The following is a 25,601-nucleotide window of genomic DNA, read 5'->3' on the forward strand; positions in this document are numbered from 1 at the left end:
ATGCCTATAATCTAGAAGATGAACAATAACAAACATTGGTGAAGATGTAGAGAAACTGGAACACTCATACACTGGGGGTAGGAATATAACATAGTGCAGCCACTTTGGAAGACAGTCTGGCAGTTCTTCAAATGGCTAACCTTAAGAGTTACCATATGACTCAGCAATGCCACTCCCCAATACCCACCCAAGAGAAGTGAAAACATGTCCACACAAAACCTTGTAGACTGGTATTTATAGTAGCGTTATTCATAACAGCAGAAAGGTGAAAACAACTCCATATGTCCATCAGCTGATGAATGAATAAACAAAACGTGGTGTATTCATACAATGGGATATTATCTGGCTGCAAAAGGGAATGAAGTACTGATAGATGCTACCACGTGAACGAACCCTGAAAACGCTTTATACTAAGTGAAAGAAGCACATCACAAAAGACCACATATTATATGAAATGTCCAGAAGAGGCAAATCTACAGAGGCAGAAAGTAGATTAGCAGTTGTCTGGGGCTGGGGGAGACAAGAGGGTTGGAATGACAACTAAAGGGCGATAAAAAACATCGATGATGAAAATGTTCCAAAGCTGACTCTGGTGGTGGTTGCAAAGATCTGTGAATGTAGGAAAAAACCACTGAACTGTAAACTTTAAATAGCTTAATTATATGGTGCTGCGAATTGTATCTCCATAGAACTGCTACTTTTTAAAAAACTAAGTTCCCTTGCCACATGATGAGTAACCTCACAGCGCTGGAGAAATAAAAACTTTCCAGCTCTAGCACACAGGCCACAGCCACACCTTCTCTTAAGTAAATTTCTGATCATCTAAGGGTATAAGCACTATTGGAAAAAATGTCTTTTTGGTGATATGAAGTAACTCATCTCTGCGTGACTGAAATAAAATACTGTACTAAAAGCAAAGAAAAATTTTTAATCAAGTAAATGCCAAGCGATTTCACTGCCCACATCTGTGTCTATGAACAAATTGACATCAAGAAGCACTATTTTTAATTATCTCAGAGTCGTGACGGATAGACAGATTTAACACCTAAATGATGTCACAGCCTAACTTGAAAAGGTTTCTCTGGAATTTATGAGAAAGTACTGAGGGGAAGGATTTCACCCTGGACATCAGTACCATATTCACACAGCAAGGTTTTAGCTAAACTCGCATTACAGGAGCCCTATTAACCAATTTTATTGGTTTCAAAGTTTTGTTTGTATAAAAGTTTGTTATAATTTAATACGTGCTTAAAAGCTGTAGGTATAAAAAGCTTATACCAACATTGATGTTTATACTAATTTAAGTAATATTATAATAACAATAAATTTAAATCAATACTGAGGGTCCACGGGAATCTTAATATTACTTAAATTTGAACAAACAGTAATAATAAGGACCATGTGGCATAGCTGAAAAAGTCAGATGAAAAAATCCCCAGCTCTGTCATTTAAAACCAATATAAACCAAAACCAAATAAAATAAACTGAACTAGATGAGCCCCAAGGTCTTTTGCCTCCCCAAAATAAAATGAGCCTAAGAAACAGGCTAGATATTTTAGGTTACCTATCTCTATGCGTGTGCGTGTGTGAGAGAGAGCGAGAGAAGGGGATGGGGGTGGGGGGGAGAAATGGGCATTTACTATCTGAAAACCAACGAACCTTAGCTAAAAAAGAGAGCAGAAAGGGTTTGGAATGAGGCATCAAGTTAAAAAAAAAGAACCAAAGTTAAAAAGTTTAAAAGAATCAAAAAGGATTAAATTTGTCTAGGATGAAGAAGGGAATTAAACCAAGACGGTTAACTCAGCAGATGAAAGGAAACCTTTAACTTGATGCAGAGCAATGGTAGAACAAGAATAAATTGTTTCATTGTATTTGTATCTTAATTCTGTTTTTTTTCCACTTTAATACTGATGTCATGTTTTTTAAAAGGCAGGAGTTTTTCATACTTTTTTGAGTTCCTACTATCCTAAATACGCACTTCCTTTCTCCATACTACCCAGAGGCACTGTAACTCAAGTTAAGAGTTGGGGGTGAAACATCAGGAAGTCTGGGAGGCTCAATAAACACAATATACTTTAAAATAAACGCATTACATACACGTGGCAATTTCCGAGTATAAAAAGAAAAATGTCAAGAGAGAGAACCGGGTATCAGCAGGGCAGGTGTGCTAATGGGCTACCTTCTCAGTGATGCCGTTGAACTTGGCCAAGATGTTGAAGAGCGGCACCTGGGGGATAATAAGCTGCTCCTTCTCGTCCTTGTAGAGGGGGGCAGTAGGAAGGTCCAGCGTCAGGTACATGAACGTGGACTCCACCATCGTCTCTTGGTACTCGTCATTGTGGAGCAGCTGCTCTTTTTCTTCTGCTGGCTAGCAATGAGGGAGAAGCAAAAGGAGGGGGGGAGTGTGAGCGGAGTGGAGAACACCACCGATAGAAAGAAACGATGTTTCTGTTACATTTACCTCATTTAATACTGAAGTGAACCAAGAGGGGTGCCCAAGAGACTGGGCAGTTTCACATGCAGTTGTACCTGTTTAGATTAATGCAAAAACCGTGCTTCCATCTTCAGAGAGATTTTATTTAAATACCAGACTCCTTTAAAAGTTTTTAGATGATCTAGAAAGCTTATCTGAGCTTTCTGGAAAAAACACGCCAGCACCCCCCAGTGGCCAGAACACTGAAATCAGTCATCCCTCGGTAGCTATGGTTGGTTCCAGGAGCTGCCTTGGATACCAAAATCCACGGATGCTCAAGTCCTATAGTTGGCCCTCCATATCCACAGACTCCGCATCCTCGGATTCAACCAACTGCTAAACGTAAACGTAGTCGTTTTATGTATTAAAAAAAATCCATGTACAAGTGAACCAGTGCAGTTCAAACCTGTGTTGTTCAAAGGTCAACTGTTCTATCCAACCACTACCTCCCAAACTTAAGCACGCTGATGCAACAGGAACCTAGGGGAAGTGCCACTTGGCAGGTGTACTGTAGAACCTCTTCCTGGAGCAAAAGGCTGTACCAGCTTATCTAAGCATCTGTCCACCCTAAATCCCCTCAGGCGATATAAATCAGTCCAAAACTCGGTTCAAGCCACTCACCAAATCAGGATGAGGAAGCTTTTTAGTGAAGATCCTCATGGACCCCTGGAAAACATCAGTCACAATAGCTGTGCAAACAGAAATCAAAATGCAAATTCTGTCAGTTTGGAAAGCATTTCCAAAATACAGTCTTAACTCCTAAATTTCTGAAATAAACAAGCATCTTCCAGCATAAGACCCAAAGCCCTCACTAAGCACAGAAGAACCTTTGTAACATATACCACTAAATTATACCTTTGTAAGTATTTGCGTAAATAATTATTTTATGTCTATCTTCTTCCCAAGAGAGATGGGGCGCACAGGCTGAAGATACCTGAAGAGGTGACAGGGCTGTGTGACAGGAAAAGAACGAGGCCACAATCCCACACGAAGAAACCAACACCATCAGAACCCAGAAAGAAGAAAACCGCATTTGGTCTCCAAAATTATTCACCTGGTTCAGCGGCCTCTAAGCTAAGAGTTATTTTTGGCATTCATGAAAAATGTCTAGCTACTGCTAAGCCCACCTGGATGCTAAGAAACACAGGGACTCAAGGTCTGAGAATGAACAGAGCGGCCAGCCTCATCTCGCCAAGTACACGCTCAGGGCGAGGCACGAGCTTTTAGTTTGTTTCATTACAAGCCAGGCAATCGGCCCACCAAGCCCTCACTCTGGTACCACTAGCATGTCTACAGCATGCTGCCCAGCCCCCCAGCTTGAAACTGGGTCAGGACTTCTAGAGCACAGTTATATACCCATTGCCACTTATTTAAAATGCCATTAGATATAACCATATTCTAATAAAGAAAACTGGAGAGGAAACCATTCAGGAACAAGATTTAGCCCATATATACAGAGACACTACCCTAACACAAAAAGATAAACAGGTAAGAAGAAAAGGATGGGAAGCTGCAAAGTGTTTTTTAAAAGAAGCAACAAAACAAAAAAGTGCTCCCTTTCACAAAATAACATGACTTACTCTTTTTTTTCTTCTTTGTGCCCCCCAGAGCTGAGTGTAGAGCATTCAAAAACCAGGAGAGAAAGTCGACTCCATCCCCTGGAAAAGAAAGAAAGATGGTATGTCAAGGCTGGGAGACAGTACGATAGTCCAAACCACGGGCAGGCTGGCATTTCTGTGTTTCTCCTTCCTCTCCGGCCACGCCATCCTGTCCCCTGGGCATCCTCCTCTACCTGGCCACTACACGCTGGCGCTCCTGAAGGACAAACTCTCGGTCTTCTGATCTTTACTCTCCCCCTTGGTCTCTGGTTCAACCAAAATCTTCGATTATCACCTCTATTCCAAACCCGAGTCTCATCACCCATCAAGAGCCATCACTGGGAGTTCCCCGGTAGTCTAGTGTAGGGGTCCCCAACCCCTGGGCCGAGGACCACTGTCCGGAACCGGGCCGCACGGCAGGAGGTGAGCAGCGGGCGAGCGAGGGAAGCTTCATCTGTCGCTCCCCATCGCTCCCAGTACAGTCTGAACCCTCCCCCACCACCCTCCCGCCCCCCCGCTCGGGGAAAAACTGTCTTCCACGAAACCGTTCCCTGGTGCCAAAAAGATTGGGGACTGCTGGTCTAGTGGTTAGGACTTGACGCTTTCACTGCTGAGGCCCAGGTTCAATCCCTGGTCGGGTAACTGAGATCCCGCAAGCCATGTGGCATGGCCAAATAATTAATTAATTAATTAATTAATTAATTAAAATAAAGATTTAAAAAGCCATTACTGGGCTTCCCTGGTGGCGCAGTGGTTGAGAGTCCGCCTGCCGATGCAGGGGACACAGGTTCATGCCCCGGTCCGGGAAGATCCCACATGCCGCAGAGTGGCTGGGCCCGTGAGCCACGGCCGCTGAGCCTGCACGTCCGGAGCCTGTGCTCCGCAACGGGAGAGGCCACAACAGTGAGAGGCCCGCGTACCACAAAAAAAAAAAAAAGCCATTACTGAACTTCCCTTCTAAGTCACTCCTCAGCCAGAATGTTTTCAAAACAAAAACGTGAAGGCATATCTTTACTTAAAAGCGTTCACGGACTCCCCACTGTTACCAGGATGTAATCCAGCCTCCTTATAGTGGCACATAAACTCAACACCTGGTCCACCTCGGCTCTCATTATTGGATCCAAGCGTCCAGCCACATGCAGTCTTCTCTCTGCACCAGGCAGCTCCATGCTCCTGTCCGGTGTCCTCTCTACCTGGAATGCCCAACCCCACCCTGTCTCCCCGCTACCTAAAACTTAGGTGTCTCTTCCTTCACTCTGACCCCCAGCCCACCTCCCATGTGCTCGACGGGCGTCCTTACTCTGTGCTCTCTCTCATAGCATGTTGTGCTTCCTCTATCACAGCACTTAACATCCTGTAATCATCTTTCTACATAACTATTTTCCCCACTACAACAGGAGCTCCTGGAAGAAAAAACTGTGTTTCTTATCCTGGTAGCATTAAAACCTACCAGCACCATGAGTGAACGGTGAATCAACTGACCTGGATGCTAGAGAATATCGTATCAGATACAGGGATTAAGAGCTACTCATGTGGCAATAACTAATTGAGTTTGGAGAGATAAAAATAGTCCAAATAAAATATTCTAGTCTGCAACATGGCAAAATGAGAACCAAAAGTGGCAGGCGCTTAATAAGGGTTGGTGCCTTTCCCAGCCTCCTGGTTTTCCTGAGTCGTAGAGTTTAGTTCACCAAAGCAGACAGACTTTCTATCCAGCTGAAATCGCTTGGGACTCTGGGCAGGGCAGGCTGAGGAAGGAAGAGTGAAGAACCTAACCACACTATGCACTGGACACTCGCTCCGGCTACTGTAAGGTTCACAGCAAAGTGGAAGTAAATGTGCTCATGAAACTAGCTGTGTTTCCCTGAAGTCAGAAAACATGAATTACTCCTTCCTTACCTTGCTTGGTGATCTGAAAAGTCTTCTTGCTGCAAAGGACGACAGCTTGAAGCATCTCATGGGGAGAGACATGTGCCTTGAAATTTCGAGGGTTCCAGAGCTTTCTCATCAGCTCTCCAAAACGCTGGACCAACAAGAACATGATATCCCCAGGAGGACGCTTGATGTTCTTATAATTGTCTTCTTCCAGGAAGTAGTTTCGGAGAGGAGGAACGTTAGACAGAGCCTAGAAATCAAACACTCCAATTAATCCACAGCCTTTCTTCAGGACCCCTAGGAGCCAAGCTCGCCCACCTAAAGTTCTTCTAATAGATCTGTGCCTGTGATGCCTTAAAGAATCAGAAGCAAATGCACTCCCAGAGAATCCCCCCCAGAGTTCACATTAGAGAAACATCCTTTATAGTGAGTTTCATAGAAAGTTCAGTTCTGCAGACACTCTGCTAACGTTGGTATAACAAAGGAGTTTTAAAATAAAGGTATTCGGGCTTCCCTGGTGGAGCAGTGGTTGAGAGTCCGCCTGCCGATGCAGGGGATACGGGTTCGTGCCCCGGTCCAGGAAGATCCCACATGCCGCGGAGCAGCTGGGCCCGTGAGCCATGGCCGCTGAGCCTGCGCGTCCGGAGCCTGTGCTTCGCAACGGGAGAGGCCACAACAGTGAGAGGCCCGCATACGGCAATGAAAAAAAAAAAAAAAAAAAAAAAGAACTAGAACGAAATATGTGCAACATATGCAAAAAAAGAGGCCAATATATATATATGTATACTTTTTTTTTTCAAATTTGAACATATGATTTTTTTAACATCTTTATTGGAGTATAATTGCTTTACAATGGTATGTTAGTTTCTGCTTTATAACCAAGTAAATCAGTTATACATATACATATGATCCCATATCTCTTCCCTCTTGCCTCTCCCTCCCTCCCATCCTCCCTATCCTACCCTCTAGGTGGTCACAAACCACCGAGCTGATCTCCCTGTGCTATGCGGCTGCTTCCCACTAGCTATCTATTTTATGTTTGGTAGTGTAAATATGTCCATGCCACTCTCTCACTTTGTCACAGCTTACCCTTCCCCCTCCCCATATCCTCAAGTCCATTCTCAAGTAGGTCTGTGTCTTTATTCCCATCTTACCCTTAGGTTCTTCATGACCTTTTTTTTTTTTCTTAGGTTCCTCATGACCTTTTTTTTTTTTCTTAGGTTCCATATATATGTGTTAGCATACGGTGTTTGTTTTTCTCTTTCTGACTTACTTCACTCTGTATGACAGACTCTAGGTCCATCCACCTCACTACAAATATCTCAATTTCGTTTCTTTTTATGGCTGAGTAATATTCCATTGTATATATGTGCCACATCTTCATCCATTCATCTGTCGATGGACACTTAGGTTGCTTCCATGTCCTGGCTATTGTAAATAGAGCTGCAATGAACATTGTGGTACATGACTCTTTTTGCATTATGGTTTTCTCAGGGTATATGCCCAGTAGTGGGATTGCTGGGTCGTATGGTAGTTCTATTTGTAGTTTTTTAAGGAACCTCCATACTGTTCTCCATAGTGGCTGTATCAATATACTTTCCCACCAACAGTGCAAGAGTGTTCCCTTTTCTCCACATCCTCTCCAGCATACTTTTAATCCTCAATAAAATTGACCACTAATAGAAAAATGAGCACATAAGGCCCAACAACTCATGAAAAAATATAAGAATCAACTTTAGAAGTGAATTTTTAAAAAGTAAATTAAAATGGAGATACCTATCAAAATGGAAAAAGTTGGGCTTCCCTGGTGGTGCAGTGGTTAAGAATCTGCCTGCCAATGCAGGGGACATGGGTTCGAGCCCTGGTCCGGGAGGATCCCACATGCCACAGAGCAACTAAGCCCATGCGCCACAACTACTGAGCCTGCGCTCTAGAGCCCACGAGCCACAACTACTGAGCCCGTGTGCCACAACTGCTGAAACCCGCGCACAACTACTGCAGCCCGCACGCCTAGGGCCCATGCTCTGCAACAAGAGAAGCCACCACAGTGAGAAGCCCATGCACCACAACGAAGAGTAGCCCCCGCTCGCCGCAATTAGAGAAAGTCCGCACACAGCAATCAAGACCCAGTGCAGCCAAAAATCAATAAATAAAATACATTTTTTAAAAAATGGGAAAAGTTTTTTTCAATGGTAACAGTGACAATGCAAGATGAAGAACACCCTTTTGGGAACCCTCCTACACCGTCGGTAGGAATGTAAATGGGTGCAGTCACTATGGAGGACAGTATGGCGGTTCCTTGAAAAGCTAAAAATAGAGCTACTGTATGATCCAGCAATCCCACTCCTAAGCATATATCTGGAGATAACTATAATTCGAAAAAACACATGCACCCCAATATTCATAGAAGCACTATTTACAACAGCCAAGACATGGAAACAAGCTAAATGTCCATCAACAGATGAATGGATAAAGAAGATGTGATACATACACACACACACACACACACACACACACACACACATACACACACTGGAATGTTACTCAGCCACAAAAAGAATGAAATAATGCCTTTTACAGAAACATGGATGGACCTAAAGATTATCACACTAAGTAAGCCAGAAAGAGAAAGACAAATACTGTATGATATCACTTACATGTGGAATCTAAAACACGACACAAATGAACTTATCCATGAAACAGAAACAGACTCACTGACATAGAAAACTTATGGTTACCAAAGGGAAAAGGGGGGGGAGGGGATAAATTAGGAGTTTGGGATTAGTAGATACAAACCACTACATATAAATAAGATAAATAAGGTCCTACTGTATAGCACAGGGAACTATATTCAATATCCTGTAATAAACCATGATGGAAGAGTATGAAAAAGAATATATATATATGTATGCATAACCGAATCATTTTGCTGTATACCAGAAACTAACACAACACTGTATATCAACCATACTTCAATTAAAAAAAAAAAAAAGAAAAACACCCTTTTGTGTTGCTGGTGGGTTTGTAAATTGCTACAAACCCCCTACAGCCTAGAATCTAGGCCCAAGGTGCATTAATACAAGAAGAAGAGAAGGTTAAATAAGTTAAATTCAACAAAATGGACTGACATGTAAACATTAAGGATGCTGCACAAGAGTATTTATTGATTTCATAATATGCTTTTAGGTTAAAATACATACAAAGATACATATACATACTACATTACTTTATAGATAAAAAAATACAAGTATTTTTCAAGTCTAGAAAAGAAATATAACAAAATGTAACAGTGTCACAAATAGTGCAAGACTATATAGAATACTCACTGAAACACTGGTAACAGAAATAAAAATGTGAGACAAGTGAAATTTTATGTATCAATTGGGAAATAACAAAATAAACCATAATATTGCCACATGACAGGATATAATGCATTTGTGTACATGCGTTTAGAATAAAGCTCTGGAGGTCTCTATATTGCTAACTACCCCAGGACAGAGTACTAGGGAAAGAAAGGAATGAAGCTTTTATTTTATACTTTCTATATCTTCCCCCTACACAAGTGCTTGTTTATAGTTTTTTTTAACCAATTTTTTTGAGTGAAGTAGGATGATTATTTTCTCATGCTTAGCAACATTTTCTACTTTTTCTACAATATGCGCATATTACTTGTGTAATTTTTTTAAAAAGCAAAACAATTGCAAACAGGACAACTTTGGCTTTCTGCCTTTCCCACTGCAGGACTTCAGCACAGGGGCAGGACAGAGACATCACAGAGCCAACACAATGCACATCTGCACCATGAAAAGAAAAAGCATCATCTAGCTCACGTGTCTCTTACTTCGTACTGCAGGCCCCGCGCAGCTCCACTCCCCATTCCCTGGAAGCTCCAGAGGCTGGAACAGGCCCACCATTTGGCGGCAGCCCCTCAAGCAGACAGGAATGTCCTGCTTGGTGCAGAACAAACACCCAAGAAGAGTCCTTGGCAAGACTCCGGGTGTGAGGACCACCTGACTGCACTCCACCAGAAGGCAGCTGTTTCTCAGCCAAGCTTCACAGTGTTGCCGGGTTACCCCCTCCCTCATGGCTCCCACCTCCAACCTACCTGAAGGACGGCATTGGCATAGTCGTTGGCCTTTATGTTATTCAGGCCCACGATACCAGGCAGGTAAGTGGTGCCATCATATGCCCGGGACAACTTGGCTTGCTTGTCCAAGTTAGCGATCTGCTGCTTTGTGAAAGTGGGCTTCAACACATACTGCAAAGCAAAAGAAAATCCTAGGCTGTTTTAGGGCCGTCTACAGAGTTCACAAGATATATCCGCAACAGCAATTTCTGCCAAAAGAAAAGATACTTTGGTCGTGAACGTCTCATCACCCACCCAAAGGGCTCCCGACAGTAGGTCTAAGGACTGAGGTAACATGGAATGGGCCCGGCTCCACGTTGCTCATCTAGAAGGTGATCTCTGTGTTTAACCCAAAGTCACTGAATCCCAGGCCTGTCCTCAGACCGCAGGTCCAGCCAAACCCATGACAAACAACAGGGAGAAGCTGCAGGACACTCAAGTCTGCAGGAGGCAGGAGTCTGTGTCCCAGGTGGGACCTCACACAGAGCCAGCACACGGGCCCGGTGCAGGAACAGGAGAGTCACCTCCTATCTGTGCAGGACTGAGATCTCAGGACTCCCTGTGGCTGGAGGGGCAGGATCAGAACCTTCCCTGTCCTAGACCTATGAGGGTCATCATGTCACACACTGGTCAGAGGTCGCCACTCACTCACTTTGAAAGCTTGAATTCCTTTCAGTTTCTCCATCTGTAAATACTGTCCTTAACCACTTTAACTTCAACTTTAATAGACTGTTATAAAACTTATGGAAGTGGAGTAAGTAGTGTTTCAAATACTCCGAAAACCAAGCTTTCCTTAATAAATAGAGCATTCAACTCTATTGAACATGCAGCCACTGCTGAAAAGGAAAGCACTAATCAACAGTTCCAACAGTAATCAAAGCCCAAGAGGACTTTCCGTACTCCCCACTTAAGTGCAGTGACTCTTGGCACAGGTCACACACCAGAGCCCACAGATGGACACGCTGGCCATTTGGGCAGCAACATGTCAAAGTAGCCGGAAGCTGGCGTACCTCTTGGCGTCCGCTGTCCTACAGCAGGCCCAATTCACATCCCCACTCCAGAATATGGAGGGATAATTCATTTCACAAAAATGCTTTCACCCTAATTGAAAAGTAGCAGTATTTCTTCAGTCCTAACCCTCAACGTTAAAAGCAGAAACGAGAGCTAGGCTGTAGACCACGGGCCAAAATTATGGATGGTGACCTCCTTGCTCTGTTTCCCTGGTTCCTCCCAAGGCGAAAGGAGCCCCTCGAAGCCCAAGGGACTGAGACTCTTCCCTGACCTTGGGTGGGGCAGATCCTCAGGAGCCCTGGGGTGGCTCCCAGGATAACTAGTTCCAAAGCAACCCTCTTGGACACGCACCGTGATATCCTCCAGCGAGGAATCGATGATCTCATAGTTGTCTGGCAGGCAGTAAAACTTGAGGGTGTGGAGGTTGAGGAAGACGTGGTGACTAAACTGGACACTGTGAATGTAGGCGTGAGACTTCAAACCCCGGCCTGGAGGGAAGAGAGAGAGGCTATGAGAGGAGGGCAGGCTCCACGGCACACAGATGAGGGGTAACTGTCCTTTCATTATTTTGTACCAGAACACATTAGTATCAGCAAAAAACAAGTACTACGCCATCCACGAAAGGAATCTCCTACTTGAACTCCTCTCATCACGAAAATTAGCAAGAAAGAATAGCGCGTTACCTTTATTCCCTAGATGGCACAAGACATGAGGGAACTAATGAACATAGAAAATATGTGTGGGTGTATTTGTGCGTGTGTGTGTGTCTGTGTGTGTGTATATATGCATGTATTTATGTATATGAGCTAGTTTCATGTATTAGAAACTAGGAATATCCATGTATATATTACATACAGTACGTGTACGTACATGCATACACAGATTTGCACATACACACGTACGTATCTGTGACAGTCCATCATCACTTAGTCCTGAGTTTTCAACTGTCCACATTCACGACAATCCTGTACCTACATACTTTTGTTCACGTTGCCACTCCTTTCTAGAGCACCTCACCCTTAACCTATTCAAACTCTATGTCCTGCATACAGAGTAAAGGTTCCACCTCCTCCATAACTCTACACAAACACTCCAGCTAACAATGATCTTTGCATATTTCAACTCCTATCATCCTTATTTATACTCAGCGCCACACAGTCCAGCAGTAATCTTTATGGTCTTAAGAGAGTTTGCTGATTGTTTTACATGTTAACCTTGACAGTTTATAAGATCCTTATTAGAGCAAAGAATGTAGTTTATAATTCTTTTGAATCCTCCACTATACTGTGTACAAAGCATTTGCTTGCTCTGAATGAACTGAAATAATAAATTTCCAGAAAAGAACAGAATGAAAAAGTCCTTAGAGTAAAAGGATTCTCAGAAAAAGACATAAGTATAGAAACATCAGAGACTCAAAAACTCAGAGTCTCTGATACTTCCTTCATAGTCTCTCATATGGCTAGTTCTTTCTCCCTTTCCCATGTATTCAGGTTCTGACCAATCAGAGAACCTCCTGTGGATTTTCTAAGAGTATTCCTGGGAACAAAGATAGGGCTTATTAGACATGACTCCTAACAGCAGCTTACTTACTTAAAAATCCCTGAATAGAACTGTGGCTAGTGCTGAAAATGTGATGCAAAACATTTATTTACCCTGAAAGTACTTGCCACACACCAGACAGGCATATGCATTGATATGCGAGAGGGAGATGGAACACAGTTTCTCAAAGTCAAAGTCCAGCACACTCCTAAGAGAACCAAAACAAAACAGAAACAATTAATAGGGATGGTTGCCTAGGTGAGCACCTGAGCGAAGCAGTGTCCCTGGCTCCCTGTTCTGCAGTCACACAGCCGCCTTCAGAGAACAGTTCAACAATCACATACAAACCGTGGGGAACAGTAACGCTTCCTTACTTAGGCATTTAATATAGCACCGCCACCCACCAAGCCCCAAAGCAGTGCAAAGGTATCTCCACCAACGACCCTCTTTCTTTTGAGTATTCACAACCAGCTGAGAATCTTCCATTACTTTCTCTGGAGGGAAAGCCACAAGTAGGACTAAAGTAACAGGGCCCCAACAGCATTCCAAATTAAAAGACATTAAAGGAAGGACATAAAAAGAGTGAATAAACCCTTTCATAAAAGAAAATTTTATTTTTGTCCATAAAAATAAATGGGAAGCCTGAAGAACTTTAGGGGAATACCGACAAACAGATCTATCTATTCAAGTGCAAAGTAATGGTATATGAGTACTGGGCGGGTTAAGTGATAAAAGAAAATTTACCTCCACTGAATTCACAGGTGGCAAGGGGATTCATTCTCAAGCATTAACTCTAATTAATTGGTAATGGTCCCAGGAAAGCTGCACTGTCGGTTAAAGGGGCCACTAGCCACTATTGGTGTTTAAAAGTAAAATAATTAAAATTAAATAAAATTTAAAATTCAGTTCCTCAAGCCACATTTCAAGTGCTCAATATCCACAAGTAGCTTGTCCCTACCACAATGGACAGCCCTTAAAGAGCAATTCCATTGTTGCAAAAAAAGTCTCTTAGACAGTGCCACCCTAGGGCATAAATGAAAAACCATCCTAAAATGCATCTGGGATCAAAGAGTACCAAGACGGGGTAAACACCTCTGCTTCAGGATATATTTTTGTCTGATTTTCCTCTGCTGAACCCCAGGCACCTAGAGTAGTACCTAGCACACAGTCAGTGCTCAATAATATTTAAGTTTGCTCTTGTCACTGACACCACATTTCCCTTTATTTCCTCATACAAATTAAAAGGAGCTAAAAGCTCTTTCTGCATATGCCCACCCTAAAACAACATGCTCTCTGACACTTTAAATTGAAGGGCAAAGATTAAAAAACAAGGCAAGAAGCACAGTTTTCTGGGCAGAAAGCTTTAAAAGAGATAAAGTTTTGGAACTTTTTTTTTGTTTGTTTGTTTCTTTTTTGCGGTACGTGGGCCTGTCACTGTCGTGGCCTGTCCCGTTGCGGAGCACAGGCTCCGGACGCGCAGGCTCAGCGGCCATGGCTCACAGGCCCAGCCGCTCTGCGGCATGTGGTATCTTCCTGAACCGGGGCACGAACCCGCATCCCCTGCGTCGGCAGGCGGACTCTCCACCACTGCGCCCCCAGGGAAGCCCGGGAAGGTATTTCTAACGTACAGTCCAAAGAACTTTCTGCGGAGACTCCACCGTTCTTTTGCTGCCCTAGGCATTCCTGTGCTACCGACCTGTTAATGGTATCCAGGTAGGGGCAGTGGCGGCTCCTCCGATCCTCAGAATCCATGCGGCCATTCTTTGCTGAAAGGAAAAGCATCCAAAGCTCTGAAAATGGGAAACCCATACTCAGGGTCAACTACCAGTACAAACACACACAGAAATGGGAAAAATTAACCAGGATGAGCTCCTGTACAGGTAGCCTGACAACACCAAAAAAGCCCACTTAACGGAACAGGCCACAAACTGAGAGAATATACTTGAAACACATATAACCAACAAAGGAACTGCTTGCAGTTACATAAAGAAATCTGGTGAAGAGATTAAAAAAAAAAAAGACAACCCAAAAGAAAATGAGGAAGACAGCCCTCAAACGTATGAAAAAATGCTGGGAATTCCCTGGCCATCCAATGGTTAGGACCCTGTGCTTCCACTGCAGGGGGCTGGGGTTCGTCCCTGGTTGGGGAACTAAGATCCTGCAAGCTTCACAGCATGGCCAAAAAAAAAAAAAAAGAAAGAAAGAAAGGAAAAGAAAAGATGCTGAACCTCACCAGTAATCAAGAACATGCAAATTTCCTTGCACAATGAATGATATACCACTTCACACCTACCAGAGAGGAAAAACTAAAATCAGGCAATTCCAAGTGTTGGCAAATATGAGGAACAATGAGAATGCTCATGCAACTGCTGGTGGGAGTATAAACTGTTACAACCTCTGAGCAAATATACAGCAAGATCAAAGCTGAAAATACACAGACCGTTTGGCCCAGCAATCTCTCTTCTATTTATATACCCTAGAGAACTTTCGCACATGTGCCATCAGGAATGCTTTACTAAAGGATATATATAGCAGCAATATTTGAAAGAGACCAAACTGGAAACAACCCAAATGTCTACAACATATACAAATGGGAGGAATACATTTTGGCATATCATCAATAGAACACTGTGCTGCCATGAACATCTACCCGGATAAACCTCAACAATATGGCTAACCAAAAAAAAAGACAACATATAGCACGATTCCATTTATAACAAATACAAAATAAAATACAGTTCTACTTAGGGACGTATATGTGAGGTAAAACTGTAAATGATAAAATAATAAAAGTAGAAATGATTAGAAAAAATTCAGTGATTACCCAAGCAAGCAAGGAAAGCAGATGCAACTGGGAAGGGGCCTATGGGAGCTTCTACGGTACTGGTTAAGTACCACTTCTTAAGCTGAACAGCGTCGGGAGGCAACTCTCCATGGGTCTCTCGAACTTCTGCACATATTACGACCAGAGGCACGGACTACCTCCAGACTATCTTGTCAAAGTTGTTTGTATAGCGAAGTTTGTTTCTATAGCTTTGGAAGTAGGAGACAGTGTGTCCCTACAGAGCAAAGGGGAGGCAAGCTCACAGCCTATTATAGAAGATTTGGGTTCTCTAAGCTCAGAGTTCTTGTCCTGTGAGGCCACCCACTGTGTGTATGGGTTCTCATCGTGTTGCGCTGTGGGAACTGACTCAGGGAAGTGACGATGCTATATTCTGGCTACTGTTATTGTTGCAATAAGCTGTCTCAAGCCCAATAGCTCCATGACTTCCATCAGCATCCGTGAAACCATGGCAGGCTAACTTGGTAGCGTACAAAAAGGGTAAAATCTCAGACCCTTCACAATTCTTGACAAGTGGTAGATTTAAGGATACATAGCTACACTCTTCTTTAAACTATACACGTGCATGACATTTAGCTCATCTTAGTATCTATAATCTATTTCATGAAAAAAATAAAAGGGAAAAGAAAAAAACGGCAGTAACCTCAACTGGGATCCCAGTGTGTCCCAGAGAAAACAATCTCCTTACCACAACTATACAAAATATCTAAGAAACAATTTCTCTTCCAAAGAAAGGGAAACGTGAGGCTGACAGAATATTTAAGTAAAGGAAATCAAAGAATACCCTGAGATTATTAACTAGATTATTCAAAGAACATTTATCAAGCACTTTCCACGAGCAAGGTGCTATTCTGGACCCTGAGCGTAATATAAAAACATGTCAAACACAGGACCCTGAACTACAAATTTAAGAGTTAGCATAAGAGTATAATCTTATATAGACAACCAGGTGCAGAGACAGAATTATAAAATCCTGGAGAATGAAGACCGCCCCCCCCAAATGAACACTGCCCCTAACATGTAGCCCTGTGATATGTTCACCTGCTAACTCACCAGAAAACAAGTACATAGGAACATGTTCAAAGCAGAAGTTCCAAGTTCAGAGAAGGAAAAGATGTAATTGAGGTAAACAGGAAAAGCTTCAGAAGTGACAGAAACCTACTTAATGATTGGTAAGATATCAACAAGTTGGAAAAGAGTGTACACACTACAGAGTACCACGGCTTGGCCAAGAAGTCTCCAGAAATTACTAAGAGAAGCAGAATGAGTCCAGCAGAAAGAGGCAGAGGGTACAGTCATGGATGGGAACTGACAGACTCACTGGCTTATTAGGGCTCTCAAAGGTCATGGGTTCCAGGACTCCTTCCGTTAACCTAGAGAGGGACAGACACGTGAAAATCACTTTCCCAAACCACCGTGACTCAGTCTCAGAGGCAGGACTAGAATCCATATCTCCTGGCTGCTACAACCCTGGATAACAGGACAGTGTGGTCCAAGTGCACAGCGTTCAGGCTCTCCGCTCAGAAATTACGGCAGGACTCATTCCTCAGGTATTTTGTAAAAAACTAAAAAGAAGGACCATCTGTAAAACAATTAGCACAGCGCCTGGCCCGCATTAGACATCCGATAAAGGAAAGCTACCTGTTCTTATTACTGTTAGAAATGCTATAGCTACGATCCTGATCAAGACTAGTACTATCCTCATTAACACGGAGTCGGGTCGCCAGTGGAGTGTGACTTCCCCGTGGGGAGAGAAGGTTGGAAAAAGAAAAAGAAGAACGCGAAAGTGGAACCCGCGCCCGGCCCCGCGCACCTCGCACCTCCCGCTCAGGCTCCGAGTCCTCGTCGGCCTCGCGCTCCCGCTTCACCCGCACCGCCGGGACCACAGGCGCCAGGGCCTCGCGCGCGCTCGCCGGCTCGACCTCCCGCTTCACGCGCACAGGACTGCCCCGGAAGCTGGGAGCCTCGGTCTCCCGCTCCCGATCTCGCTCCCGTCTGACACGAGCCGAGCTGCTCCGCGACTCGGACTCGCGCTTCCCGCGGGTGGAACCACGAGACTCCCGCTTGGACCGGCCGGACATCGCCACTACCGGCCGAGTCGCCCGGCGCAGACTCCAGGGAAGACCGAGCACGCGGCAAGCGGCCAATCAGAAACGGAGCTCCTATCAAGCCCAAGGTTTTCTACGAGTCGCGGATGGGGACAAATCACGCCGCAGAGAACTTCTGGGAAGTACTACGCCCCCCCGGAGCGGGGGGGGGGGGGGGCGGGTCTTTGCGGATGCGCGCGCACCTGAGACCGATAGGCGGGCCTACTGCCACTTTACTCATTATTACCAGCTTAAAGAGGCAGGAACCTTTCACTGGCTGCGGATATTCTGGATAAAAAAAGTTGTCATTGGGCCCCAGGTGTCTTCAAGATACTCTGTGTCCCCAAACCAGAATTGGCAGGTCGTCTCCAGTCTCCGCGCCTCGGAGACCGACGGCCCCGCACAGAACTAGGCGACATCCCCAAGTCATCGCCTTCGTGGAGCAATACGACGGCTCTAATTCCACATCTGGAGGATTGTTCTTGGTATCACAGAAAAATGCAAACGACGAGCAGGAGACTAGTGACGCTAATAAAGCTCAAGCTTCAGGGTCTGTGACTTTCACGACCCCTTCCACAACCCTGAACTATTCAATACTTTGTACAGTTCTACTGAGGTGTGATTGACGTACAATAAAATTTAAAGTGTGCAATTTGCTGAATACTGCTAGAGGTATGTATACACTCTGAAACCACCACCACGATCAAGATAATGAACCTAACCACCATCCACCAAAAGTGTTCCCCTGCCCCGACCATTGATCTGCTTTCTGTCGCTAGAGATCAGTGTCACTTTCTAGAGTCTTATATAAATGGAAGCACCCAGAGAGTCCTCTTTTTATCCCCGGCCTCTTTCACTCGGCGTATTTGTTTTGAGATTCATCCAAGTTGTTGAGTGCTCCTTCCTTTTGATTGCTCAGCGGCATCCCACTGTGTGGATGTACCAGTCTGTCCCTGTTCTAATCACGGATTCCTACTTTTGTCTCTTTTTAAAGAGGATTCAAAAATGGCACAGGCTCAGACGCCTGAAAGGCCCTGGGTCCTCCCACGCCGAGAGTTAAGACATCGGTCCGGTGGGCGCCGAGACGAGCTGGGCAGCGGGAAAGTCCGCAGAGCTCTGGTGCTGGGCGGGCTGGAAGGAGCGTCCCCGCCGGCGGCGGCGCGGAGCCCCGGGCGGGCCGCGGGCTGGGCTGGGCGGCCGGGGCGCCGCTGTGTGCCCTGCCCTGGCACTCGCCTCCTCACGATCTCTTTGGAGGTAGGTGATCTCAGTGCCCCCATTTACAAATGAGTAAACTGAGACACATTGGGGCTCAACAGTCAGCCAAGGTCACGCAGCTGGTGATGGAGTTTCACAGCATCCAAGCACAGGAAAAAGGACGAGAAGGCTCCACACCGAACGCTGAATGGTGTGATGGGTGCTTTGTGTTTTTCTGGATTTTCTGATGTAGCAGCACTAAGCCTAAATCCTGGTTTCCTACTGATAATGTCCCAACGAAAGAAAAGCCCCGCCCGGGAGTGGAAGTTGCGCATGCCCCATTGCCCCCCGCCCCGCCCCGCCCCGCCGCGCCCGCTCCAGGAACTCCGCGCGCTGGGACATTCGGCCCGGCTGGCCGTTTCCCGACCGACGTCAAGGCGCAGGTTCGAAAGTCGAGCAAGGAGGGGCGCGGAGCTCTCGGGGCAGGAGGGTGGCAGTTGGGGCCATTGAGGAGGCGGCGGCGGCGGTGGCCACGGCTCCGCGCACAGGGGCTCCAGATGGAAGCGGCGCCGGGGCCCGGGCCCGGGCTCTGCTGCAAGCCTGGCGGGCGGCTGGACATGAGCCACGGCTTCGTGCACCACATCCGACGGAACCAGCTCGCCCGGTACCGCCCCGCCCCGCGCCACGGCTGCCAGCCCCAGCCTGGCCTGGCCCGGCCGTCCCTGACTCCCGCTCGGCTCCCCGCAGGGACGACTACGACAAGAAGGTGAAGCAGGCGGCCAAGGAGAAGGCGAGGAGGCGGCACACGCCCGCGCCCACTCGGCCCCGAAAGCCCGACCTGCAGGTGTACCTGCCGCGACATCGAGGTGAGGCCGCACGCCCCGCGCGCTCTTCTTTTCTGTCTGGGAAAAAACTATGTCCTATCTCCCAAGGCTCATTTCATTTCCAACGTCTATCTCGACGCTCCCCAATCGCGGCTCAGTGATTCTGCCCGCAGCACAGGGAGGGCTCAAGGCCCGCAGTTAAGCATCACTAGTACCAAACGTCCCCGAGAGTCGGCAAGTTGTCCGCCGCTTTGCCCCCAGCGTACTATATTTTCGCACTCCCACCAGCTAACAGGAAAAAAGTTTGGCGCAGCTCTAAGAGACGAGGACATCATTGTGGAATGAAGCCCAAACCCAGTTAATGGGCTTTTCCCCAGCTTACTTGCGATCTAGAGATTACAATAGTTAACGTACGATGCTAAATTTGCTGAGCTTCCCTTATGAGTGTTTTTATTTTTTTTTATTTTATTTTTTTTTTTATTTTTTATTTTTTGCGGTATGCGGGCTTCTCACTGTTGTGGCCTCCCCCGTTGCGGAGCACAGGCTCCGGACGCGCAGGCCCAGCGGCCATGGCTCACGGGCCCAGCCGCTCCGCGGCATATGGGATCCTCCCAGACCGGGGCACGAACCCGTATCCCCTGCATCGGCAGGCGGACTCTCAACCACTTGCGCCACCAGGGAGGCCCCCTTATGAGTGTTTTTAGAGTTTATGTGCAGTCATTCATTTAGCTTTCAGAGGACCCGGTAAGATGGGAACTGTTAGCATTTCTGTTTCGCAGTCAGGGAAATGGGCAGAGAGAGGTTTCGTAACTTGTTGGAGATCTCAGAGAAGTAAATGGCAGAGCCTGGATTTGAACCCAGGCAGAGCCCTATTCACCTTTCCACTACCTTCCAACCGTGTAGACAGATGTGCATTGTATACCGACTGTGTGGTGGGACTGTGCGGGTCCTGGGGCAGGGATACAAAGGCGAATCAAATTCCTGATAGGCGGCTGATTTCACACACACACACACACACACACACACACACACACGTACACACGTACACACACACACACACACACACACACACACACACACATTCTGGGTCCATGACAAGATTGGGGCTTTACAATATGTTTTCCTGTATCATCTCTGGGCAGGGGCTCCAGCAGCCTTCCTCCCTTCCCTCTCTGGTTCATCCTTCCAGATGGCTCTACCCACCCAGGCAGCCCAGGCTGTGAGGGGTCTGGTGAAAGCAGCAGTAGTGGCAGCTCTGAGCCAGAGCCCCCTGGCCATCAGCTCTTCTGCTTAGAATATGAGGCGGACAGCGGAGACGTCGCTTCAGTTATCGTGTATCAGGTATGCCCGATGGAAACAGCTGCAGCCTGAAGGTCCTGGGCCGTGATGGAAATCACTGCCGGACCTGGAGCCACTGTTTTCCTCAGGGCCCGTGGGAAGTGTTTGTTCCACCTGACAGCACAGACTGCTGGGCGATGCTTTTGGGCACAAGTCACTCCCGTCACACAGTGATTCTCAGCAGGCAACAGGGAGGGCTCATGGCCCCCAGCTGAGAGTCCCTGTTACAGGGGACACCTGGGAAATGACAGGCACTGGCCAGAAGTTGTGAGTCAAACAGAGTTCTGTGAGAGTGTTGTCTAGGGACAGGGCAGGTCGCCTTTTCAGAAGAGGCCAGGCCCTGAGCTTCCTGACTCTTCCTCCACGTAGGATGATGATCCAGGAAGGGTGAGCGAGGAGGTGTCAGCACACACGCCTCTGGAGCCACCCATGCGAGAGGCCCTCAAGTTGCGCATACAGGAGGAGATTGCAAAGCGCCAGGACCGACACTGACCAGACTGGAGTCGCTGTCCAGGGAGCCGCCCCTAGTTTGGGGGTGCCAGGACCAGTCTGAGCTGATCTTGAGGACCGGCCCCCCCGCCCCAGAACTGCCACATCCACAGGAAAAGGGTGTCACAGGGGCTACGCCTGGCCACCTCCCTTGTAGCCATTCTTTCTCGAATATTGGCCCATTTGACCAGCCTAATGTTCTGGACGTTTTTGAGAATTTTGTATGCTTAGCTTGGTGTTCTGGAAGCAGAGATTCCGGGGGGAGATGAGGCTTATGAGACCTTCTGCCAACATGCTGCTTTCTCACCAAGGCCACGTGCCCCAGGGCATCTGACCACGCTGCTCCGCCCAGCTCCTTAAGCCCCGTTTGTTATTTTACGGTTCCTTTCTTCTGTGTTTCTGTTCACTTCCATCCGTGCTTTCCTAGATCATCTTTCAGCTCTGTTTCTTTGTTCTTTTCTTTCCTTCACCTTTTTTGTCTCCCAATCCATCAGTTCCACCCCACCCCCCACCTCCCAGTGTGACTGCTCACCTCGGGATGCTCAGGACTTCGGAGATGGGGTTCTGGGGACTACCTTTCTGACAAGCTCTCCCAGTAATTCTGATACCAGTCGAGGGAGATGATCCTCTTTGACGCCTACTTGTGAGCATGTCTTCCTCCCCTTTCATGGTTTTTGCAGGTTTCTCCCATGCTCCACCGCTTCACACGGTCTAGGTAAGGAGATGTAGAAAGATGATGCCAGGACTAAACTGTGCGGATTTCTTGCAGCAAAACCTGCCGGGGTTTGGACTACAGAATTCCAGCTTCCAGCCTCATCCCTAGCTGTGAACAGACCATCCTCTGCTCAGGCTAAAAGGGAATTATCAAAACAAGCCTGAAACTGTGTTTCCAAATGTGATTTAACAGCCTTGAATGTACATACAAAGGGAAATTCAACATTAGCAATAATTACCTGTTTCAAGCCCTAGTTAGGAAAAAGAAAAAAAAAAAAAAAGCCTGAAGAGAGCCCTGGAGGGAGCGAAACGAGAGCCTCTTTCATCTGCGCTTCCCCTGCTCTGTGCTTTCTCCTTTCCTACCTCCCAAGAGAATAGAGTATATAAAGCTCCCAATAGATCCTGAGAATAAAGATCCCAGGAATATCACTGCTTTCACCTAAGTGAACATTTTTCCTAATGCAGGGTTGGGCCACAGTCTGAGAAATCCACAAGCAATCGCACGCACTGCAGTTCCAAGCCACTTCAGTTTTCCAGCAAATGGGCCTAACCTCAGTGACTTGAAGTATGGGGTTTAAGTGAGCCCGTGAGCACTGAGACTTCTTCAAACCAAAGCCCCCTGCCCCAGAGGTTTTTCCTCATCAGGGTCTCAAGATCAGTCTGACTGGTCCCTCTCAGCAGCTTTTCTCTTAAAGGACACCTGAGAGCACTTTTGGTTCATGCCCTACACCCCTGCAAATCTACCCTCTCTGAAATGGGGCAAGGCAGCTACTTCGGCTCCATCATTAAAATGCAGCAAGTCCCAGCTCGCGGGGAAGGTGAGTGAGGTGGGTAAATGAGAAGGGCCTGGCTGTGAAGGCAGCCAGGGACCAGCACGCTCCTGAGCCCCAGGGCTGGCCCAAGGTTCAGTGCCTTAAACTGGCCAGTCCTGGGCTCAGTTCCACTTTCAAAGGAGAAAGTCTGTCCTCATTCAGCCAGGCTGCAAGTGCCTTTCGACTTTTAACTTTAACTACCCTCCAGAGCCCCCCGGGTCAAGGAGACTATGCCGTACTCTATCCCCAATCTTCCTGCAGCTCAGAGCACCAGTCATTTTAGTCTTCCAGCTCTTCAGCTGATCTTCTGACTTGGACATAGGATTTCACTGGAACTTTTAGGCTTCCTAGTCTGGAAATAATTTGAGGTTCGTCTTCTCACGGCTGGATGGCCCGTTTCCTGGATTTATTATAGAATTTAGAAACAAGTCCAGAAGAGGAGGTTGGGGGCATGGCACCTGAAAGTTTAGCCTCCAATCCTGTGAGAATTGTGCACCTATCCTGTCCTTCTGTGTGTCTGTCGTGTAATCCTAACAGTCTCAGGTAAGAGAATGATGGTAATATCTTGCTTGTAAGCTTTTTCTTGAGGCCCTTTGCTTTTATCAAGTGCATATCAAATATTTTCCACCCAAGAAAACATTCTAATTTGTAGCTAATTTGTGCCACGAGGCTATATAAAGCGCTAAGCCTGGTACTTAAGTGAGGCATTGCCCTTCAGAGCAGGCCTGTCGGTGGTGGTGGTGCCATCCCTCCAGGTGTGCCTGAGATGCTTCTCTGGTGATGGCCCTCAGCCCACTGACAGCCTGACGGCTCCGCTCGTTGCTTCTGGCACACCTCATCCCGGTCCAAGGTAGTACTACCCAGTGTGGTTACCGGACTTGCCTCGATGTCTTCCAGCTGTTTTCAACTATCAGTGCTTTGCCCTCAAGGAGCATGTTCCAGAGCATTTCCCAGAGGCTCTAGAGATGTCCCACAGAGGACTGTCCTGTGCTGTTTGGTGCAGTGTCAACAGCATTAGACTAGCTGGGGCTTTCCGGCAGACTGCTTCAGAATCAACACTCATTTAACTAGGTATGTTCTCAGCCGCCTTAAAAAACAAAGTCTTGTAGCCTGACAAGCGTATCTCACGTTCATCCAAAATGAAGTGGTCTTCACTTACTAAGGCTGAGCCTTGGATTTTAAGGCTTTGTGTTTCCTGGGCCACAGTGGGTGGTGACTAATAGAAGGAAGCTGGGGCCTGCAGGGGCTTTGGGCTGTGCGAGAGTAAACACTAAAGCTTGAGTTCCAGCCAGCTGGCAAGTGTGGAAGTCTTTGAAGAAGGTAATGCAAGAAGGGAAAAGGAGAATGCAAAGCTTTTTGTACTGAGTGAGAGTAGGAGCCCGGCCAGCCAGTAGGACCAACGTGGGCGATAAGAAATGCTTGTTCCTGGACTTCCCTGGCAGTCCAGTGGTTAAGACTCAGCGCTTCCAATGCAGGGGACGTGGGTTTGATTGCCGGTCGGAGAACTAATATGCCACATGCCTCACGACGTGGCCAAAAAAAAAAAATGCTTCTCCCTGTGGATGAGCCTGTGAAAGGGACATTCCGTCTCCATTGTTCCACTCTGAGGGGCACTGTCATCTAGAGATGAGCCCACGAAACTGGAAGAAACCCTTTGGGGTGGTGGGTATCCAGTTTGCTGTGCATCTGGCAGGATTTGTGGATGGTAGGGTAGGGATCCCCCAGCTGGTCACAAATATGAATGAGGCGTATAGAAAGAAAACGAAGGACAGATAACTTTCCTACCTCTGAGCCTTCTTTGGGAAGAAGAACCATGGAATGGAGACAATCATCTGAAACATTTTAAGCTCCCTCCTTCCTTGAACTCCTGTCCCTGAGGAATCAAATGACTAAACCACCCCAGATTTCCCCAGGAGGTGGAGTGATGCCAGAAGGGAAGAGAGTGAATGGCCCCGCTGCCTTCCCAGAGCCACCAGAATGAGACTGGTTGCACTGGCTGTGTCGTTAAGTGTGTAAAAAGCTATACATTCTCTTTTCTCATTTCCAACGTTTCTGCGTATGGATGAATAAAGTGACGTGGAAATTATTTGAAAATCCTGGAAGGAAGGTACTTTTCCAATACAGTATTTTCTTCAACCAATAAACTTACTATTTTTATAGCACTGTTTTTGCCAAGAGTTGTGAAATCACTTGTGTACATAAGGAAGTGAAGGTTACATGCTGCCCTAAAGTCATTCAGCAGCACAGAATCAGCACTCGAAATCTCATCTCTTGTTCTGCCTGTTTTAAGAACTGTCCTGGTTGGAGCATAACAAGTAGACTCAAACGTGGCATTAGAGCTGGAAGGGCCTTTTAAAGACATCTGGTCCTACTTTTTACCTGATACACAACTCCTCCCTACGGACTACCCATGAAGAGCCCTTCTGTCTTGGGCTAATTCTCTATTTTAGGGATGACTCTGATTGTCATGTTAAACCAAATCTGCCTCCTTGTCAAGGCTCTGGAGTGCTTGCCTTACCCCTACTTTAGGATAGAACGGCCAGTTTAGAACCTGAGTAGCTCTCTCAGGCCTTCCCCGTGATCGTGATCGTGGTTGGAGAGAAACTGAAACCCAGCTCAACAGGTGATAGTAAATGTTGACTAAGAATCGCAAAGCAGGCTTCCCTGGTGGCACAGTGG

At 46.5% G+C, this 25,601-nt stretch overlaps 2 protein-coding genes across 6 annotated transcripts in view; one reads left to right on the forward strand and one right to left on the reverse strand.

Moving 5' to 3' along the window:
* USP39 (ubiquitin specific peptidase 39) overlaps window positions 1-17,599 on the reverse strand; it is a 28,566-nt gene extending 10,967 nt beyond the window's left edge. Inside the window, exons 1-10 of one of the 5 annotated variants that reach the window (XM_060117463.1) lie at window positions 17,278-17,364; window positions 16,786-16,837; window positions 14,319-14,388; window positions 12,736-12,830; window positions 11,435-11,571; window positions 10,052-10,204; window positions 5,971-6,196; window positions 4,054-4,131; window positions 3,095-3,162; window positions 2,180-2,368 (exon numbers count right to left, since the gene is read on the reverse strand). In XM_060117463.1, the coding sequence (XP_059973446.1) occupies window positions 2,180-2,368; window positions 3,095-3,162; window positions 4,054-4,131; window positions 5,971-6,196; window positions 10,052-10,204; window positions 11,435-11,571; window positions 12,736-12,830; window positions 14,319-14,374 (1,002 nt within the window). In that variant the 5' untranslated portion in view covers window positions 14,375-14,388; window positions 16,786-16,837; window positions 17,278-17,364. Of the gene's footprint in view, window positions 1-2,179; window positions 2,369-3,094; window positions 3,163-4,053; window positions 4,132-5,970; window positions 6,197-10,051; window positions 10,205-11,434; window positions 11,572-12,735; window positions 12,831-14,318; window positions 14,389-14,855; window positions 14,907-16,785; window positions 16,838-17,277 lie in introns of those variants that run through there. The other 4 variants (XM_060117464.1, XM_060117460.1, XM_060117462.1 and 1 more) reach the window with 4 other exon arrangements.
* A 1,620-nt stretch (window positions 17,600-19,219) lies between these two features.
* On the forward strand, window positions 19,220-25,084 carry C14H2orf68 (chromosome 14 C2orf68 homolog). Its single transcript, XM_060116879.1, has 4 exons — window positions 19,220-19,409; window positions 19,493-19,611; window positions 20,759-20,910; window positions 21,277-25,084. Exons 1-4 carry the CDS (start codon window positions 19,303-19,305, stop codon window positions 21,397-21,399), a joined length of 501 nt encoding a protein of 166 aa, XP_059972862.1. The 5' UTR covers window positions 19,220-19,302; the 3' UTR covers window positions 21,400-25,084.
* The last annotated feature ends 517 nt before the right edge of the window (window positions 25,085-25,601 follow it).

Source organism: Mesoplodon densirostris, chromosome 14, assembly GCF_025265405.1.
Source record: "Mesoplodon densirostris isolate mMesDen1 chromosome 14, mMesDen1 primary haplotype, whole genome shotgun sequence".
Classification (NCBI taxonomy): domain Eukaryota; kingdom Metazoa; phylum Chordata; class Mammalia; order Artiodactyla; family Ziphiidae; genus Mesoplodon; species Mesoplodon densirostris.

What these genes read in the sequence shown, in the direction of transcription:
- C14H2orf68 (XM_060116879.1), top strand. Translation starts at nt 19,303, where the DNA reads ATGGAAGCGGCGCCGGGGCCCGGGCCCGGGCTCTGCTGCAAGCCTGGC. An exon ending in CGACGGAACCAGCTCGCCCG is followed by an intron (nt 19,410 to 19,492) that starts GTACCGCCCCGC and finishes GGCTCCCCGCAG; the next exon opens with GGACGACTACGACAAGAAGG. An exon ending in CTTCAGTTATCGTGTATCAG is followed by an intron (nt 20,911 to 21,276) that starts GTATGCCCGATG and finishes TCCTCCACGTAG; the next exon opens with GATGATGATCCAGGAAGGGT.